General features: G+C 37.0%; 1 protein-coding gene across 1 annotated transcript in view; it reads left to right on the forward strand.

The window, feature by feature from the left end:
• SECISBP2L (SECIS binding protein 2 like) overlaps nt 1–16,877 on the forward strand; it is a 39,474-nt gene extending 22,597 nt beyond the window's left edge. The window contains exons 8-18 of the mRNA XM_075207974.1: nt 264–398; nt 2,470–2,553; nt 2,676–2,843; nt 3,349–3,490; nt 4,801–4,970; nt 5,748–5,880; nt 8,251–8,401; nt 9,512–9,732; nt 10,660–10,814; nt 12,377–12,596; nt 13,096–16,877. Coding sequence (XP_075064075.1) covers nt 264–398; nt 2,470–2,553; nt 2,676–2,843; nt 3,349–3,490; nt 4,801–4,970; nt 5,748–5,880; nt 8,251–8,401; nt 9,512–9,732; nt 10,660–10,814; nt 12,377–12,596; nt 13,096–13,736 — 2,220 coding nt within the window. The 3' untranslated portion in view covers nt 13,737–16,877. The remainder of the gene's footprint in view (nt 1–263; nt 399–2,469; nt 2,554–2,675; nt 2,844–3,348; nt 3,491–4,800; nt 4,971–5,747; nt 5,881–8,250; nt 8,402–9,511; nt 9,733–10,659; nt 10,815–12,376; nt 12,597–13,095) is intronic.
• Nucleotides 16,878–19,698: the final 2,821 nt, after the last annotated feature.

The raw sequence follows: 19,698 nt of genomic DNA on the forward strand, positions 1-19,698 counted from the left end.
TCTGCTCCCATTAAAATATAGATTTATCCATAGAGAGAATGTTTGTTTAGTTGTAGCCTGGCTTATTATAACACTCCTTCTCAATGGAGAGATTTTGTTTTATTTGAACCTGTTCCTTTGCACCCATTAAAATAGGCAGAGTAGGATTATACACAAAATACATTCTTTTTTTTTTTTTTTTTTGCCTGTCTAAATCTAGATCTACATATTGCATTTTATTTTCATTTTCACAATGTTCTATCATTTATTCTTTTTAACCACAGCTTGGATACCGTATGAGAGGACAGAGCACATCATCTGAAAGAAGAGAAAATATCCAGAGGAAGCAGGACAATAAACCAGGGACCACAGCTCAGTTAACCCGACCAGATGAGAGCCCTGAACAACTCTACTTTGAGGTATTATAGTTTACTTGTATTTATTGTGTTACAAGAGGTCACAAAAAACACAATAAAATAAAATCTATTTGATGGAGTTGTTGTGGGGAAGGGTATTGCCCCGAAGTATCTTCCACTCGGTAAGCCTGAATCCACCAAGTCTTCTTAATTAGTACTAAATAGGGAAGCTCACTTGAGTACAAATGAAGAGGATTAAATGGACCAATAAAGGACCGAGCTCCTTTTTTCCCCAGTTTGTCGGAATTAAAATATTAAAGCCACAGTTGGACATTGTATTTCATAGACTGTGTGTTGTTCAGGCAAATAACATTCATTCAACTATGAATCGGGTTTTAGCCTTCTTTCTTTTTGGGGGGTTTTCTCACAATTGTATGGGTGTTAAGAATCTTGGACTAGTTTTATATAATAATTTTTTTTTCTGTGATCAAGTCTCTTTCTAATGCGCTGTTATATTGGCACTTATAACAAATGTCGCTTCCTTGGAGAATGATTTTGGCTCTCTCTTCCTTCTGTAAACATATCTGGCACAATGTTCTTTTGCATTTAGTGATGTATTTTTTTAGTTTACGGCGCTATTGTTCCGGTACTGCACCTGTCAATTGCCACTCTTACAGAGATTCACATAAATATTTCTCATTTGACTAAGGTTAACATTATTTAAAAAATCACTTATCCTTGCAAATTAGAATGCATTTAGATTGATATTACTTTCTGGTCTGCAAGCTAGGTTATGTCTTTTTTTTTTTTTCACAAGATTTGTAACAGGGTTGATAACTCTTAAGTGGTAAAACAAATGCTTAGTGATATAGAGAAAAGCATTGTAGTCAGCCATTGGAAAAGTCCATAGAATACTTGGTTGTATAGGAATAGATATTGGCAGATACGTATCAGGAAAGACTTCAAGGGTTGAACATGTACAGCTTAGAGGAGAGTAAGGACAGAGGTGATATGCTAGAAACAGTTCAATATATCGGAAGTATTATCAGCGTTCAGAAAGGCAGTCTTTAAAAAAAAATAAAATAAGAGCATTGTAAGTACAAGGAGAGACAAGGGGCAACTTTTTGAAAATTAATGGAAAATAGGTAAGGTAACAAAAGGAACACCCATTTTTACAGAAAGGGTGCTAGATCCATGGCATAGTCTGTAGCAGTTGTGTTGGAGTCTCATACTGGAAAAATAATTCAGGAGTGCAGGAGACAAAAGTGTTAAGACTTGTCTTAAACATTAAGGAAAAACACATACGCACACACAATAGGGGGCAGAATAGGTGAACCTATAGCTGCTCTATATCACCCACCCACACACAATTTGATTTATTCTCTGCTTTAAAAATCCTGAGCTTCACCCACAGCCCCTGCTCTTACAGAATACAAGCTGACGAATCTGTGTCATTAAACAGAGAATAAGACTGAGCTTTAATTGAGTAGCCTGCTTCTACATGACATGACCTGCATCACATAGTTCGGGGAAGTCACTCGGCACATTTAATTGGGGGAGCAAGGGTTGTGGGAAATGACAATATAAACAGGAAATTACCATTGTCCACCCAGTACTAATCTAATAAGCCCAATTAGTGACTAAATTAGGGGTCTGAGTGGCATGTGTGGGTAATTGGGGCATGAAGGGGGTATTGAGTTTCAAAGAGCAATTTATAGGGATCTTTGGAGTAGATATGGGATCTGAGGGCATGTAAGGCATTTCCTGGCAAGTGGGAGGTGTGAGTAGAATGTAGAAAGTCTGAGGGGCGCTAGTGGCTGATATGTGGTTGATAATATGCTGCCCTTTTTGAAGGTTAGAAGGCATTTGCGGCCCTTTAAGTGCATCAGGTTGCCCATCACTGTCCTATTAGTTATGTTTCTATTCTTTCTATTGGCAGTAAAGCCTAATTTGAATTTTTTACTCTGTTAATCACCTTCTGTTCCTTGCATGCAATGTGTCTGGAGTAAATTGGGGCTGAAAACTTAAAAGTTACCAACACCTTGACTTGTACCTTGTTTTTTTTTGTGATTTATTTCCATTTCACCTCTCTTCCATAGACCGATACCTTATCCTCTTGTTTTTCCTTGTTTAGGATGAAGATGAATTTCCAGAATTGAGCAGCAGCAATGGGAGTTCTAGAAATGAAAACCCTCAGCCAAAGATAGCTGCTAAAGTGGTACGTAGAGGTTACCATGACTTTGTTTAGTATCATTTTAGATAATGTGCTCTGTACATTACGTGGTGAATATGTAAATCGTGCATCCAATGCAGTTCATTAACACACTCTTTTCTTTCCAGTTGGATGAGTTACCTGACAATTCTCCTATTAACATTGTTCAGACACCAATCCCCATCACAACTTCAGTACCAAAGCGTGCTAAAAGTCAGAAGAAGAAGGCTCTTGCTGCTGCACTGGCCACAGCCCAGGAATACTCTGAGATTAGCATGGAACAGAAAAAACTCCAGGTTTGTCGTAAAATTTTGGCAGTGTCACTGTAAGATTTAAAATTAATCTGTTGTCATCACTCTGACCACAAAACTGACCATGGCTTAATTGTCTAGTACAGCTGAAATGCATATGCATAGTCTTATGCACAGGCTATGAAAAAACTGCATCCTCTTATTTATGTAATATAGGCTGTTCTACAGACCCTACACCTTGCCACAAAACCAGTAACCCTGAGATTTTTCTGATCTGCTGTTGCACAGGCTCCTTCATTTTCCACGTAGTCACTGAAGATGCCAGGAACTTTTTAAAAATAAAACCCAGAATCCATATTGAGGGTTTTTTTTTTTACAATTTATCTCTTTAAACTCAAGTGAATGTAATTTTTTTTCATGGCTTCAAACTCCAGATTACTGACAGTCACATCATGTCCCGATCCAATGTTATTTAATACAAATTGAACACCTTGAAATAATAGCTCCTTGTATTACTGTGACTTTTATGACCTCAATGTTTGTACCACAGGAAGCCTTATCTAAAGCATCTGGAAAGAAGAGCAAGACTCCAGTACAGCTAGACCTAGGGGATATGCTGGCAGAACTGGAGAGACAGCAACAAGCAATGAAGGCTCGTCAAATCACAAACACACGACCTTTATCCTACACTGGTATTTCATCTCTATTGTTTTGTCCAAGTGTCCAGAATTAAAAAAATAAATAAAGTCTCTAAACACTTGATTTAGGCACAGGCGACCACAATATCCGATGTCAGATGGTAGTTCCGAAATAATACACAATTTATTGCACAAAACAATAATAGGTATTGCACTCACATGGTATAAAAAAGGAAAAGCTTATCTGTATTACTGCATATGGAGTCTTGCCCAAATAAATTGTGGATTTAAAATACTACACTATATGGTTCTTTACTCTGATGTTCCATGTCCGCAAATGATATCGAATATACAAGGACGGCAGAACTACTTCAGATAAGCTATAAAGACCTTACCTTTGGTACGCATATTCACATATGGGTTCGGTGCATGGTTATAGCACAAAAATCTCTGTTCTGACCCTTTTGCTTGTTTTGCACAATTTATGTCCCATCTCCTAAAGTGTTATGAGATTGGGATTAATATGGACTATGGTGCTTGAGCCTTTGATCCATTTGAGGCACATGTAAATTGACATACAAGTGTTGTTACTTTAACAATATTACACTATTCTGGCTCCCTATCTTTTTTGTATGTATTTTTTTTTATAGATATTTTATATTGATGGTAATTTTTAGAAACAGATTAGTTTTGCTTTTTAGTTAACTGATAATATATACACTAAATGCTATGAGAGAACAGTAAATCACAGGCCTTCACTCTGTGCCTAATGCCCCAGTTTTTGGTGTAGGTATTTTGTCCTCTGGTTTAAAAGTGTTGTTACCCTTGAGACAGCTCTTCTTCAATTCCCTGTGATTACTTTCACGTCCCATAACATATATATTTTGCCAGGCATATCCTCATTCCATTGCTGGGCTACAGCCGCTCTAGGCTAAGACCCTACCCCTTCACGAATATATAAAGTGAAAGAGGAAAGAAGTTTTGAAATGGAAACTACAGGGCAGAAGTATTTTACTTGAGCGTCATCCCCAAAAATGAATGGGGATAATGGTCATAGCACAGAGGTCGAAGACTAATGTCAAGAGATGGTGTTTAATCATTTACATTTTAACCTGTGTCTCTTATGATATGTACATTGCTACCATATGCTCACTGCACGGATCATGTTGTTAACATAGACATTTGTTGCTGAGAGTCTGTGTTTTAACATTTATTGTCTGACTTGATGTTCACCCTAGTACCTTTCCCTTATCCCACACTTCCATTTATTTTACTATATTCCTCCTCCTTTACTTTAAGATCAATAACAAACTAATAAATAAATGTTGGGTCATACTGACTGCAAACAAATGTGTTTTCTTCAGTTGGCAGCGCGGTCCCATTTCACACCAAAGAAAACACAAACAGAAACTTATTTGCAAAGGCCCAAACACTGGTGGGTTCTCCAAACCCTTTGGACTCCACTGCTCCTCGGGTCAAAAGGGGAAAAGAAAAAGAAGTTCCAAAACTAAAACGTCCAACTGCACTTAAAAAGGTAAGTTATCTGATATTTGGAGTCCTGTAAGACAAAAAAGTAGTATGTAGGATGCAAGTCCCTCGGCTATTGAAATGATGATGTTTACTAACTGGAGGCCCACAGACCAGATTCTGCTCTTTTTTTTTTTTCTGCTGTCACCAGGATACGGTCACATGTCTGTTGTGACTTTTCTTCTTGCAAACTTAATTTATGAAATATATAGTTTGTATATGCAATTGAATAAACTTACAATAATAGTTCTGTAGGAAGTTGGTATGGTTGACCTGCTTGTTTCTTTGTAAATCCTTCCTGTTCCTGGGTTTTTCTTTTATGATTTGATTGACACTGATGGCAGACACAGAGCTGAAACAAACTATTAACCAGGATTCTCCCGTGCTTCTCCCCACTTATGGATTTCCCTACCACGCTCAATCAGACTTTCCCACAGCCTTCAAATCTTTAGATGCTGTTTGAAAACCCAACTCTTTTTTTTTTTAGAGGTGACCTTATGCCTGATAACACTATTCACACTAATGCACCCTGACAGCTGTTTTAATCTCCGCTCTGAGCCACACTCGCTCCTCTTGTTTCAGCTGTGCCCTCTTCCACTTACAATGTAAGCTCTCCAATGAGCAGGGTCCTTCATACCCTTTATTTCCATGTCTGTATTTATTTTGTCTACCTTGTATTTCCGTTTTATGTATGTACTGATTTCTGTACTGTAGGGCGCTGCGGAGCACTGTGGCGCCTTACAAATCTATAATAATAATATGATGTAATTATGTTGTCTTATAGATTATTTTAAAAGAAAGGGAAGAAAAGAAAGGACGTTTGACAGTGGATCAAAGTGTTTTGGGTTCAGATGAGCAAAAAGATGTCCCTTTAAGTTTTGCTGATGATCAGTCTGAGGAGTTGGCTTCTCAAGAAGGTAACTGAATATTGGAAATTGCCATTTCATGAGACAAATGAGGGTAAAAAATAGGGTGAAAACTCCCATGTTACAATGCTAAATTCTCCATGGTTACTGGATATTTTTAATTCTTGGGACCTGCCCAATGAGCTTTTATTTTAATGACACCTCTCCTAATTTAACCTTCGTCACATTAGACGGGCAATTAGAAAACAATTATTATATATTTGTGAATGTTATTTGTAGTTCCTTAATATAAGGGAAGTTGGTTTTTAGACTTTGTGGCCCTTTACCTTAACTCACGAAACATGTTCAGAAGCCACTTACCATTTGGTTATTTAAACATTCTGAGAGCGCTAAGAGGGCCAGACCTCTGCGAACCAAGTAAAATGTCCATGTAGTATATTTTTTGTTTACTTTTTTATTTTAACTGAAACCATATGTGGTGATGGGATATAAGATCATTTTGTTAAGTTTGAAGTTGCTTGAGCAAATATCAAATGCTGGACAATAATGTGAAGTGTTTGGAACACATGTTCGGACATAAGGGTCTTCTGTCCACGCCATGTCCACGCAAAATGTACATTATCAAATTATTCTGTATTTTTCAACTTTTTATATTTCTCTAATCCTGCTCTATACTGTGAAACAATGCATTATCATGAATTTTCCTAAAGGCAAGCGAGAGAGAGATGTCTTTTAAGTTGCCCCTTTTTTAAAAGTTCTTAGTCTGTGTGTGTCACCTCCTTATCTCTGACCTGATCTTTAAACGCACCCCTTTGCAACTTGTCCTGTACTCCGATAATCTATCTTTCTACCCCACATTTATGACCTCTCATGTATGGAGCTTCCCTCCTGTGCTTATTGGAATCTGACTCCCCCCATAACCTTGCAAAAGTGTCCCCCATTGTTCTATTTCCTTCATCCTAAAATCCTCAGTTTTTTCTGTCAATCTATATTAAAGTATCTCTATAGGGACAGTTTTATACCCTCAATCACACTAGCCATTACTTCTCATATCTTTTGTGTAACTCTTTTTAGATTGTAATCTTACACAGGCAGTGATCTGTCTGCTATTTTTTGACCGTTTTATAAATGTGTATGTGTAATCTGCCCACTTGTATAGCTCTATGCTCTTTGTTAAATGATGATGATTGAAACATGACAAGTTGTAGCAACTTAGTTCGTTATTATCTTGTGCATTGCAGAATTTGAAAGAGGTTGTGACGTCCCACTGTCAGGACAATTTAATTTGCAGTGTAAACCCTATTGTTTCCTTCCAGGAATGTCTAGTCAAACCCCACTATGTTGCTGCACGCAGGCTCCCTGCCCTCCCCGTTCCCTGTAATTCACTTCTTACTTTGTACACAGGCAGTGAGTAGATGAGGGAATGCTGGTTGGCATCACTGATTGGCTCTGAGCAGGGCACTCCGGTGTTCACTGCCTGTAAATGACCCAGGGCAGCAGCATAGTATGTGTGATACTAGGGACTTCCCCTCTTCTGTCCCCCAGTTGTGTATGCAGTAAGAAGCAGCTAGGGAGGAGGAGGGAGATATGCAGATGAATTAGAGGGCTTAGGGGGACGACTGGACTGGCAAAGGAGAGGTGAAGGGTAGGCCTGCAGGTGGTGGTAATAGAATTACAGGGGAGGGTGGTTGGGGATGCAGTTACAGTATATATGTATTTGTTAAGGTAATGGAAGAAGTTATCTAAAGTTGGCATTATTAGGACAGTATTAACAATAGTTGTATTTCTGACATTAGCTAATATTAGTGAGAGAGAGAGTTAAAACGAACTTGCACTTGTTGGAAAATATAACGTTTACATTTTGAAAGGGCAAAAAATTGTTTGGGAGCCCAAAAGGTAAACCTGTCTGACATAACTGGGAGGCCACAAAAAATAAAACGTGTATTTCGCATCCTGACATATGGTGGTTAATACCCATGTTCTGTAAATATATTGCAGTCTATATTATCCCTATCACTGCTACAATTGTTAAAGAACTCAAATCTCATTTTTAGAATTTACCTTCCGCTGATTTTGTTTTTGTTGTTGTAATCAGCCATTTTGCAGGAAATGTATAATTAAAATAGAGCCAGGTTGTCCCACTATAGTATTTACTTACGCTAGCACTACAAGCATACAAAGGGCCTCTGGAACACAGATGCCAAGACAGATTGCCTCTGTTAAATTCCCCACCAAACCGTGCTGTTGAGTCAGCATTGCTAGACGTCTCTAGAGCAGATTTTGGGGGCACATTCTAAGTTAATTTCTCACAGCAGCAAATCTCCAATTAATGCACTGCCAATTAGCTATGCTGTTCATGTTTTTTTTTTATTCACCTCCATAATGAAGTGTGCTGATCTTTCCAATTCTATTTTCCTTTAGAGGCACAAAGTGATACCTCTCTGTCCCCAGCAAGTCAGAATTCCCCCTATTGCATGACTCCTGTGTCTCAGGGCTCACCAGCAAGTTCTGGTATTGGCAGTCCCATGGCTTCCTCTGCCATCACCAAAATCCACAGCAAGAGGTTCAGAGAGTAAGTAAATAATGCATGGTTTTATTTTAGTGTATTAAATGTGATATAGAAACAGCAAACGTTGTTTTATTTGTTATAGTAATGACTGCATAAATTAAGTTGTTAATGTGTATTCATATGTGTAAATGATGTGCTTAAGAGACTTACATTTCTGGAAACGTTAATATTTTTTCTTTTTAACATTGGGATCCTTAATACAGATGCAGTATACAGTTATACAGTTGATGGGTTAGAGGACCTGTCGGTTTACAATACAATCTTATGATTGCTTAACTTTAGCAAACTAATAGGTCACTAATGATGTTGTTGATTCTATTTGCTTACATTTTGGGATACTCCTCATGATGTCCTCTTTGCATTTGAAATATCTGACAGGGCACTGAATATTCATGTATTTCTGCTGCCCCAGTGCAGATATCTCATCTGACTGATTTAATCTCGCACGTGCCCATTGACAGGATGCTTAACTTGCCTCAAGAGAATAGTAGTGCTTTTACCTGTTAACACTGGCTGGGGCAGAGTAACACCCAAATTAGCAGATTGCTAGTGGTAATCTTACCAAATGGTGATGTAAAGTCTAATAAGAACAAATGGGCACACCGGTCATTCTGCACTAACCTTGACACTCTATATTATTATTATTATTATTATTATTATTATTATTATTATTATTATGCTAGTACTAATAGGACACGGGAGTATGGTTGTCATACTCTGTAGATCTTTACAAAACTGATATTGATGTCTAAACAGTGTTTTGGGATGCATTCCTTAATACTATTTTCTCTAGGTACTCAGATTTGTCATAATAGAGAGGGAGTATAAATCCTAAAACATCAGATTACAATTTTATGAAGGTGTGCTGGTGGATTTCTTCATATGTGTGATTAATGGCACAATGGCTGACATCACATGCCAAATTCTCATTCATTTCAAGCACTTATGTATATTAGTAGCACGTATATAACGAGTAATTGTGTATAGGCCGTGCAGTATGTGTGTCTATATGTATATATTATAATATAGTGTATATATTTGTTTCTTTATAGATTTTATTTGAACATTTAGTTCTCCTTTCACACAGTTTTGTCTGTTTCTCATACTTCCCAGGTATTGCAATCAAGTTCTAAGTAAGGAAATTGATGAATGTGTGACTGTGTTGTTACAAGAACTGGTCAGTTTCCAAGAGCGAGTATACCAGAAAGACCCTATGAAAGCCAAGTCAAAGAGAAGACTCGTTATGGGTTTGCGAGAAGTCACCAAGCATATGAAGTTAAATAAGATAAAGTGTGTTATTATTTCTCCAAATTGTGAGAAAATACAGTCAAAAGGTTTGTTCTATTTCACAAGCTGTTGTTGTTTTTTATTTTGATACTTATTTTATACAAGTTAACCCGTGCATGATACTCATGCATTCTAGTCAAATCAAGCTACTTAAGGTGTTAAAAAGGTTCTTGTCATGCATTTGGGCCATAGCCCAGGCTTCAACCACCAACCACTCCCCACTGTCACCCCCGGCAACCACTCCCAACTGTCACTTCTCCTTCAAGAAATATATATATATATTTTTTTACATCTTTATAAACACTTTTAACAATTATTCAAATTAAATTAACAAATTAAAAACATCTTAGTATACCAAATTTCAGCCCTTTCTGAATTTTTTTCCCCACACACACTAAGAATTTAGTAGGTCAGTGTATAACTCCGCCCAGCAGGTGGCGCTGCAGCTTGGTTTTATATTTTCCACACACAGACAGACTTACACACGCCACTAGACATTTATATTATAGATTAGAGTGAAATGGCTACAGTTTATGGGACGTATTGCAACATTTGTTAAAACAAAACTGTTTGATTGCATAGGCCAGGTATGGTTCTGTATTATTTCCCTAGGTCTTCCAAATCTTTTATTAGGGGAAGTATAAAGGAAGTGGTGTCCCTCCAGAAATCCAGTGTATTCCCCAGACATCTTATATAAAAAGTCTATATATAACAGGAAAGTTAATGTTTTGAAATAAACAACATTTCCATTGTGGTTAGCATGGCAAGTAACAACGATTTTCCTGAATAAGCCTGCCAGTGTACTGATCATTAGTTTTGTTGTACGTTACTTAGAAGGTGGATAGTAATCTAGTTATATCATTATCATTATTGACATTTATATAGCATCTGCATATTCCCTAGCACTTTATATATCACTAGGTAGTAGTATCACAGACTGTCATAGATGGAAGATCTGCTGTGTCTTTCCACAGGTGGACTGGATGAGGCCCTCTATAATGTTATAGCTATGGCCAGGGAGCAAGAAATTCCCTTTGTTTTTGCTCTGGGAAGGAAAGCGCTGGGGCGCTGTGTAAACAAATTGGTGCCTGTCAGTGTTGTGGGCATCTTCAGCTACTCTGGTGCCGAGGTAAGAAGAAAACAATCATTTTGTACACTTTATGATGGAGTGTCATGTGCTTATGTAAAATAGTGCTTTATACACCACCCCAGTGACCACCTGCATTCCACTTCTTTAATGAGTGATTATTTGTATTGGCTCTGTATTATAACCTTGTTGATGTTATAGGTTACCCTCAAGGTTTCTTCTCTATAACGACATAATGTGAGTTATTGATACTCTAGTACACATTAATGTTATACTTGAATGTAAAATATAGTGTGCAGTCCCCATTTATTAAATAAACCTCACTTGCTTATCAACATATTTGCAGGTTTTGTAAACATACCATCCTTCGTTAGACCAGAGATAGTCATACACTGTGCTATCATAGTCAATATTGTTCATTTGGCCCCAAAACAACTGATATGCCAGATAATGATCTGATTGAAATCAGTATTATGGGGTATGGTGGAAAATGCGTTCAGCCTGTGACTGCTACTGGCATGTATGTGCAGCCATCTTCTGATCACCATGACACTGAAAGTGTTACACCCCTTTGATTCTGGAGACAGATGGACAGATCTCTTCTGATTTGCCGAAATTGGACAAAGACCCCGTCCTTTCATTCTTGGGTCGAGCGACAGAATCAGTCGGTGTTTGCCACTTTAGTCAGAAGTATTCTCTGAGTTATTCAAGGACCTTCATGCCAACAGCTTTGTATACAAATAGCATAGATAAAATATAAATGTACAAACAACATGATTTCATTTGAGATACTTTTCCAAGGTCAATAGTTGTTGATTTTTGCAACTCAATGTAAATTTATTGTCACATTTATTGTACTTTCAGCAGCTGCATTATTACTAATGAGCAGATTCTGTTTATAGCCTAGTTGACTGAGCCCAGCTAGTGCTGGCTACACAATTTTATATTTCTTTTTGGCAATTCATCCAACCAGATGTAGATGTTAAAATATGTTTATCATGTTTTGGTGGGAAATTTTCATCCAAACCAATTTTATTTCAGCTGACAAAAATGTTGTTTGAATGAGACAGTTGAAGTCTAACTATCCTACAACTGCCCTACAATACACGTGCACTGACATTTTCTGCTCTGTTTCCTCCAAATTGTAATATTTGTGAAGCATTCATTCGTTGTGTAACTTGCAATCTGATTGTAACATATTTGCTCAATTTGTAGATTGATGTAATTGCACAGAAATGCAGTCATTTAGAAATTAGAAAATTGCTTTCTGAGAGTTTAGCTTATTTGAGTGAATGGAGCAAGAGTCAACACTAAGAGAAACCAATCGATGCACAAACCTCTTGTAAATACATATTGGACATATACATACAGCAATTCAGGATCAAGACATTAACTTAACCTTTTATTTTTGGAACATTAGTTATAGAGCACTTCTGAAAGTAAAGTACAGAAAATTTTCATTGTAGTTTTCCTTTAAATCAAGTTTTAGTAGTAATACATGCTGAGTTGAGTGATGGTAAATGCAGCACTAAGTTTACCTGTTTTTTTTACTCTTCTAGCAAACTATATTACCATATTCACTGACATTGAGTATTTCTTTCTAGGGTTTATTTAATAACCTGGTGTCACTGACAGAAGAAGCTAGAAAGGCATACAAAGATATGGTAGCTTCAATGGAGCAGGAGCAAGCTGAGGAAGCTTTGAAGAATGTTAAAAAGGTTCCACATCACATGGGTCATTCACGTAATCCCTCTGCAGCCAGCGCAATTTCGTTCTGTAGTGTCATCTCTGAACCTATATCGGAAGTCAATGAAAAGGACTACGGTGAGTTTTTGATCATGGAAGATCTACTTAGGATGTAGCAGATTCATTGTAAAAGTACTTGTATTGACATCCCACACAGCCTTCTCAATTGCTCTATATTTATAATAGAATTATGATACATTTAGGAGCAGCTCAACAAATCGTATCCAGTGTTTTAAACAAATGTGGCTGGGAACCATCAGATTTATTATTTGGCACCAGGTTCAACACAATTTTATGCATTACTGATTATGTGACCAGGTTGGTGTTTATTGGTTCAGTCAAAAACATCAATATACATAAAATTCTTTTCTGATTCCTCTTGTTGTGTTGATCTTCACCTCCTGGATAAATTATTATTCTAGCAAACAGCTTCAGTTGATGTTCTGTGAGGAGATCTACAAATCATTGACTGACTTGGGGACCTTAAATTTGGTTTGGGAAGTACCAGCATTATATAATGAAAAATGATCATAGACTATTAATTAATCCTTTTTGTGTATTTGTTTTGTTTTCACAGAAACAAATTGGAGAAGTATGGTAGAAACATCTGATGGTGTTGAAACATCAGAAAATGAAGACTGTTCTGTGAGGACAATGGCTGCAGACCACACAATTAATGCCCAATCTGATAAAAGCAATGTTAATAAACTCCCGATGACTGCACTTAGCGTGACGACCTCTGTTTCCAAACCTGGCAAGTTAACGCCTGTTGACAAAGAAGAGGTAAAACCAGATGACAATCTGGAATGGGCTTCTCAGCAGAGTACTGAAACCGGATCATGGGATGGAAGTGGCAGAGATGTCCTCAATTCGTCCATTATAAGTACAACTAGCACTTTGGTGCCAGAAATGCTGGAGGACGATGATGACGAGGACGAAGATGATGATGAATACCACCAGGAACCTACATCAGTCAGCAGGATAGAGTCTTGGGTGTCCGAAACCCAGAGAACTATGGAAAACCTGCAACTTGTGAACAGCCCAGAAGAAGATAACATTGAGCAGAGTGAAGAGGATGATGTGGAGTCGTCGGAACACGTAGAACCGATTGTTGATTGCAAGGAACAGACTGCAGAAAAGCTTGCCAGAAATGGTTCACATACACAAAGTAGTGGAAGGTCTTTACTAAAAGAGAGCTCTAACTCCAATTTTAAGTAAAAAAAATAAAAAATAAAAAATAAAACACCCTCCCCCCAGATACTCAGGAATTGGTCCACTGACAGAACATAACTATTGGGATAGTTGCAGCAATTCCCGTACCTATGTCATCTCAATGTTTTGCACTGTTAAAATGTTTAAACTATATTTAATTCCATGCAAATAATGTTCTTTGTTGTTAATTGTTCAGTTGAATTCTTGCTGCTTTTTCAGTACTTCAGCACTAGAGGGAGTTTTGATGAATGTTTAAGTGTAAGGTTTGTTCACCCACACACTAATAACACCAATTATCCTTCCATAATGTAAGATTCCTGCAGTTCATTGTTGGTATCTAACATGCTATGAGAAAAGGAATGATTACTATTGACTTAATGGCACCAGTTTGACACATTTATTTGATTCTGCATCTTAAAATATAAATATTTACACTTTAACTTGATTCTGTGGCTGTACCTAATTATCCCTTTCCATGAAAAAACTAATTCCTTTATGGTTATCACATTTTTGAAATCACATTTTGATGCAGTGGGAACCTACATTTTGTTTTGTTTTTAACTCTTGGTTCATTGTGTAGCTATCAAAATGTTATTTGTTAGTTGAGACAGTGTCATCTTCTGAGTCTGGCAGTCCTGTTGCAATTCCAGTATCCAGATTTTAGCATTTGTGCTTTAAGTATAATGACAAATCTAGAACCTTAGATTTTCGTCAATGCAAACATTTCAATAAGTTGCTTGTTTTTGATTCCATTGAATGCTAATTTATTGTAAATATCTATATCTTTTGTTAATATAAGTTTGACAAGTCTGGACACCTCTAACCTGTATGTGATTATTTTTTTTTACATTATGTTTAGGGTGGTGTTATGTTTGAATAGTTTTGCGGTCAGGATGTACATTTTTAACCGCAGTATTTCCCATAATCTGTTCTACACCCCTTTTTAGGTTGCTAATTTTATATAGACTTCTGACACCGCTAGAGGAAAATCATTTTCAAATACAACTAGGCAATTGACAGACATTTTTAACTAGATATGCCCCCAGACCAAAAACAAAGAGAAACAATGTTTACCACCTATGTCATATTGTGAACTAACCCCATTATTTAGCAGATTTCAATAGCGCATATTGGCAACCACTTTAAAAATAATTTGACCCAATGTGACTGACATGATTACTTCTATTCTTAGACTAACCATGAGTAATCAATTACTGTCGTGCCGCATTAGTTGTTCTTTTGTATCTGCATCAAAATATATGGCGTGGGTTTGAAGGTGGTTTATGTTGTTTACATGTAATTAGAAGAGCGATGATGTTTGTCTGTCAAACATGCTTGGTAGATGTTACCAACAAAGGAACATTATGTAAAACATGTACATATTGCGTCAGAAGAGTCTACAAAACCAGTAAAAATCTTTTGAGAACTGTTTTACTAGTTCTACTTTTACACCTTTTATAAACATGTCTATTTGTATTTAAATATTTGAAAATTATAATGTAAGGTGCTAGGTTGTAAGCATTCTTCAGTTACCTATGGGAATACTTCTAAACGTTGCTTTCCAATTGGTGACTAGTTTATTGTTCAGATTTTCTGAAGTAGATCTACCTACTGCTCCAGAAATAAATTCTTGAAACTACAAAGGGTAAGGATTGAGGTCGTCTTAATCATGAGTGGTACATGACAGACCTTAGCCCTGTATATTTCAAGTGTCGTCTTGCTTGTAGAAATGATAGAATTTTGAACTTTCAACACAGACAGGTAACATTTCAAAGAGAAAATTCATTTGGTTTTCTTTGTCTCTACAGTTTTAAATAATTCTTGATCTTGAGAGGCGACAGTATTTAGCTAGGTGATGTTTTCAATTGGTTTTTAACCAATTTTCCTCCTTATTTTGGCGAACTTGTCAGAAAGGGAAAGTGCTGTGACTACTTACAGTGTAAGTTAGTGGGTGTAGAAATTAAAAAAAATGGATTAATCTTTTTCAAAATGTACCTGTATGCCTCTCCTTGAACCTCCTTCAGCTCCAGCTGGACTGTAGACATTGGACCTCCACAAAGATGCAATGTTTAGGGCTGTTTGCAGTGAAGCACAATGTTGAATTGTCCTTTAAGGGAAGATTGGTACTTGGTCATACATCAGAAAATTTACCCTAGCTCAATACAGTAGGTCCATTTCCTACAGCCTCCTTTAATTATTTCTGTGAGTTATGCATCTATTCAATAATTTAGTGTCTTGCGAATGATCAATTTCAGTAGGTTGTATGTGTGTATATAATATATATATATATAAATTAACTCTGAATGTTCGTTTAGTGTTGGTCTTCCATATTTTTCCGTTACCGTTGCATTGGTCGTTTTTTAAAAATAAAAAGTATGAAGGTTAAAGCTATCTGTAAAAAGGAAAAAAAGAAAAACTAAGAGGCTTAGATCAAATTTATGTATAAAATGTCTTACATGTTGATTGTCAATGAATCGGTGTAACATTGCATAGGTTCCTAAGCGTTTGTAATGATTGTGCTCGTTTAGGATGAATCCAGTGAAATTAACTTGACTTCAATCCCTTGTTCATATAAGTGTTACTGGTATTGTTTACTGAAATGTAATCCTGCAAAGTATTATCGTACCTCTCAGACATGGTGTGGCAAATTCAGCCAGAAATAAATGACCATATACCTAAATTATTAATAAGGTACAATAAACCTGCAACATCTTTAGTAGTGCCAACAAGTCCTTCATTTTAAAATATGCTCATTTATTATTGGCATGCTTTGTAAAAGACATTCATGCATTTCTAGTAGTAACATATTTGATTGTGATTAGTTTTGTTTTGCTTTTGCTCTTTTTACTTGCATTTCATTCTTTTTAAGTGCTGGCTTTATTCTTTTTTGATTACTTGTTAAAATCTTTTTGACATGTATACATGTACTTTGGTCTCATCACTTTGCTCCTAATGGGAAACAAAAAAAACACAAAATATTCAAATTTTCTCTTCCTTATATAGGAACTTGTATTCCTAATAAAAATGAAGGTTTTTTTCTGTATGAAGGATAATTCTATTTTTATTCATTTTGGAGTAATAACAGCTTTTTGCACTATGTAAATACTAGTGAAATTTCTTCCTTATCTAATAAATGATTGTACATATGATATGGCTTATGACTATTTTATTAACTTTGAGTTGATGGGTAATTGTGGATGAATGAGCTTTGAAGTCATTGATAAAACCACTTTTGCAGGTCTGCCTTGGGTTAATATAGAAAAAATAATTATAGACTACTAAAATTGTTCCAAATAACCAATATTTTTAGTTTGTTCCCAGAACACCACCAAAAATGATGGATTCCTCTCACTTCTTTCTAGACAAGAAAAAGGACAAGTTTAAAAGCCCCTTCCTCCCCTCAGCGGGTTTCCTGTCCATCTGTGACATGTGCAGACTTGGAAGTTTTCTGAAGGGTCCCCCCTGTCTACCAGAAAGGTAGTGAGGAGTCTTCAAGCCAATTTTGCAAGCTCTAGGACAGGAGTTTTTCGTAGCAGTAGGCACTGGCAGGACTTTTCCTTTTGGAGAACAGGAAACTTAACCTGATATGCCAGGGAAGTTCTTTCCCATGATCACACATTCTGGATTTCTCTGCTACTACCACAAGATCAGGAGTGGAAGACTGAGGTATACAGGTTTGGGCGGTCCACTGGTGGAAGATGTGGTTTATATAAAAAAAACCTTTAAGTAAGGCTTGCTTTCTGTCTGCCAGGGTGAAGCCTGGAGAGATATGCGGTCCACACTGTGAATCTAAGAAACAGGTACCCAATCCATCCTAGTCCATAAAGAGTGAGATTTATATAATGTCTATAGACCTTCTCCCTTATGTAAGGTGTGGAAGGGGGGATCTATTTCTGTAGCTCTTTTAACTGGTGAAATTTTCTGATGCCTTTTTAGTCAATCAAGACACTACATTGTCAACTCATTCTTGAAACTATGAAATTTGCAGGAAGAGGTTGGCAGTGAGCTTTAAGAGGCCATTTTGCCATGCCTGCACGGAACACATTATGAAAGGAGAATTTTCAGGAAAGTTTAAAGACTTTATGGGGTGTATGAAGTCTGATATATGTACCTTTTGGTGCAATTGGAAGATCTGCATAGAGGAACTAACCTACATTGAAGGCTAAAATGACTGTCTTCACTTTCTGATTTAATGTTAGGGGAGGTTAAGGAGGTCATGTTCGCCAGTACTGGCCTTTGCAAATGTAGCACCTTGTGTGGTCTTCTAGCTTGATTGATGGGGCATAGCTATTATAGAGGGTGTGGCTAGACTCAAGGATGTGTCTAGTACCTGCCCTGCCATAATTCATTCTTCTTTCCCCTTTAAATATTTAGTTAATAGTTGTTCACAGTGTCTTGAATGTCTGTTTCTTCAGAATGCAATGCTAAGTAGGGTTCAGAGGCACGGCTACTATGGTACATTGACAGGGTGTAGTATTTGGCTGTCCTCATTCTACAGATTGGTTTAAACAAGTTGCAAAAGTCTCTCTGTATCGTCTCATTGACTGACATAGCCCCAAGCACGCATTATGGGTCAGTGCCCGCTTGAACCTTCACTTTACCAGACATGTTTGCACCACTTGCGTCCATATTAGTAAAACCACTTTCAGTTACTACAAGTGAATCTGATCCGAGCCTGCTGCTGGGATGTATTGCTCTCACAGATACTTCTCGTGTGGACCAATTTGTTTCGTATATAGGTGCATAATAGGAATGGAATTAAATAGTGCTTCAGATGAAAATAGATGGAGTACTATAGAGAAGTTTATTAAAAAGGGAGAGTAAAAAAAATAAAAGGTTTCGGGCACAGGACTGGGTCAATAATAAAGTATATGATTGGATATTTGGCATGGACTTGGCCTGATATGTGTCAAGATCATCATTCTTCAAGCTATAAGGTCAGTGGCAGAATTAGGGAATGGCCAGGCCCAGGTACAATAAGATATTTTGGGACTATCCTCTGACTCTCATCTCCAAAAACATATAAACAGAACTTCTGGTGGGTGGAATATCCAGTATGGTTGCTTCTTACCAGGGCTCAGGAGGCCTGATGCTTTTGGATGTAGCACTTATACTCCAAAGAAAAAAGACATCATCATAATGTGTCATTTCTTGGCTGATCATATCCAACATTTCGCTCTGATGTACCCAGCGCAGCTGACAGTTGTTGAGAATGACCATACCTTCTTTTTAAGGACCCTCTCAAGGCCATACATAATTTCTTTAAAGTCCCTTCCCCACCACGGTCACACAACAACCCCAATTTTCCAGTTCACGCCATCAAGTCTTTTACTTGTGTGATGCCCGAGAAGGTGGTGCATGTGTGCGTGCACTCACAGGTAAGTATCCTGACACTAAAATTACCTTTAGTGTGAAGGGAGAACTCTTGTTGTGTGTCTGCAATTAAAAAGTGTGAGGCACATATAGAAACCGTTGTAATTCCTACACCGTTCACCTGATTTGGATGTAAATACCCTCAAATTAAAGCTGAAAGTCTGCAGTTAAAGCACATTTTGTTAGTTTCATTTCAAATACATTGTGGTGGTGTATAGAGCCCAAAATATGAGAATTGTGTTGATGTCCCAATATTTATGGACCTGATTGTATAATATATATTTGTGTGTGTGTATATGTATATATATGTGTGTATATATATATATATATATATATATATATATATATATATATATATATATATATATATATATATATACACACACACACACACACACACACATTATGACATTATGTATGTATGTGTATGTGGGCTGCTACTTATGGGCAAGTACTATGTGCTTGCCCCCTGGGCTAAAATTTGCCAGCCCTCCCCTAGAAAGGGGGGGATATTGTCCCACCCTCAGTTTCTGCTAAAGACACCAATAAAATTGTCCCACATACAAGTAAACGGAAAGAAAGATCCATTATGCAG

The sequence above is a fragment of the Mixophyes fleayi genome, chromosome 4, assembly GCF_038048845.1.
Source record: "Mixophyes fleayi isolate aMixFle1 chromosome 4, aMixFle1.hap1, whole genome shotgun sequence".
NCBI lineage: Eukaryota > Metazoa > Chordata > Amphibia > Anura > Limnodynastidae > Mixophyes > Mixophyes fleayi.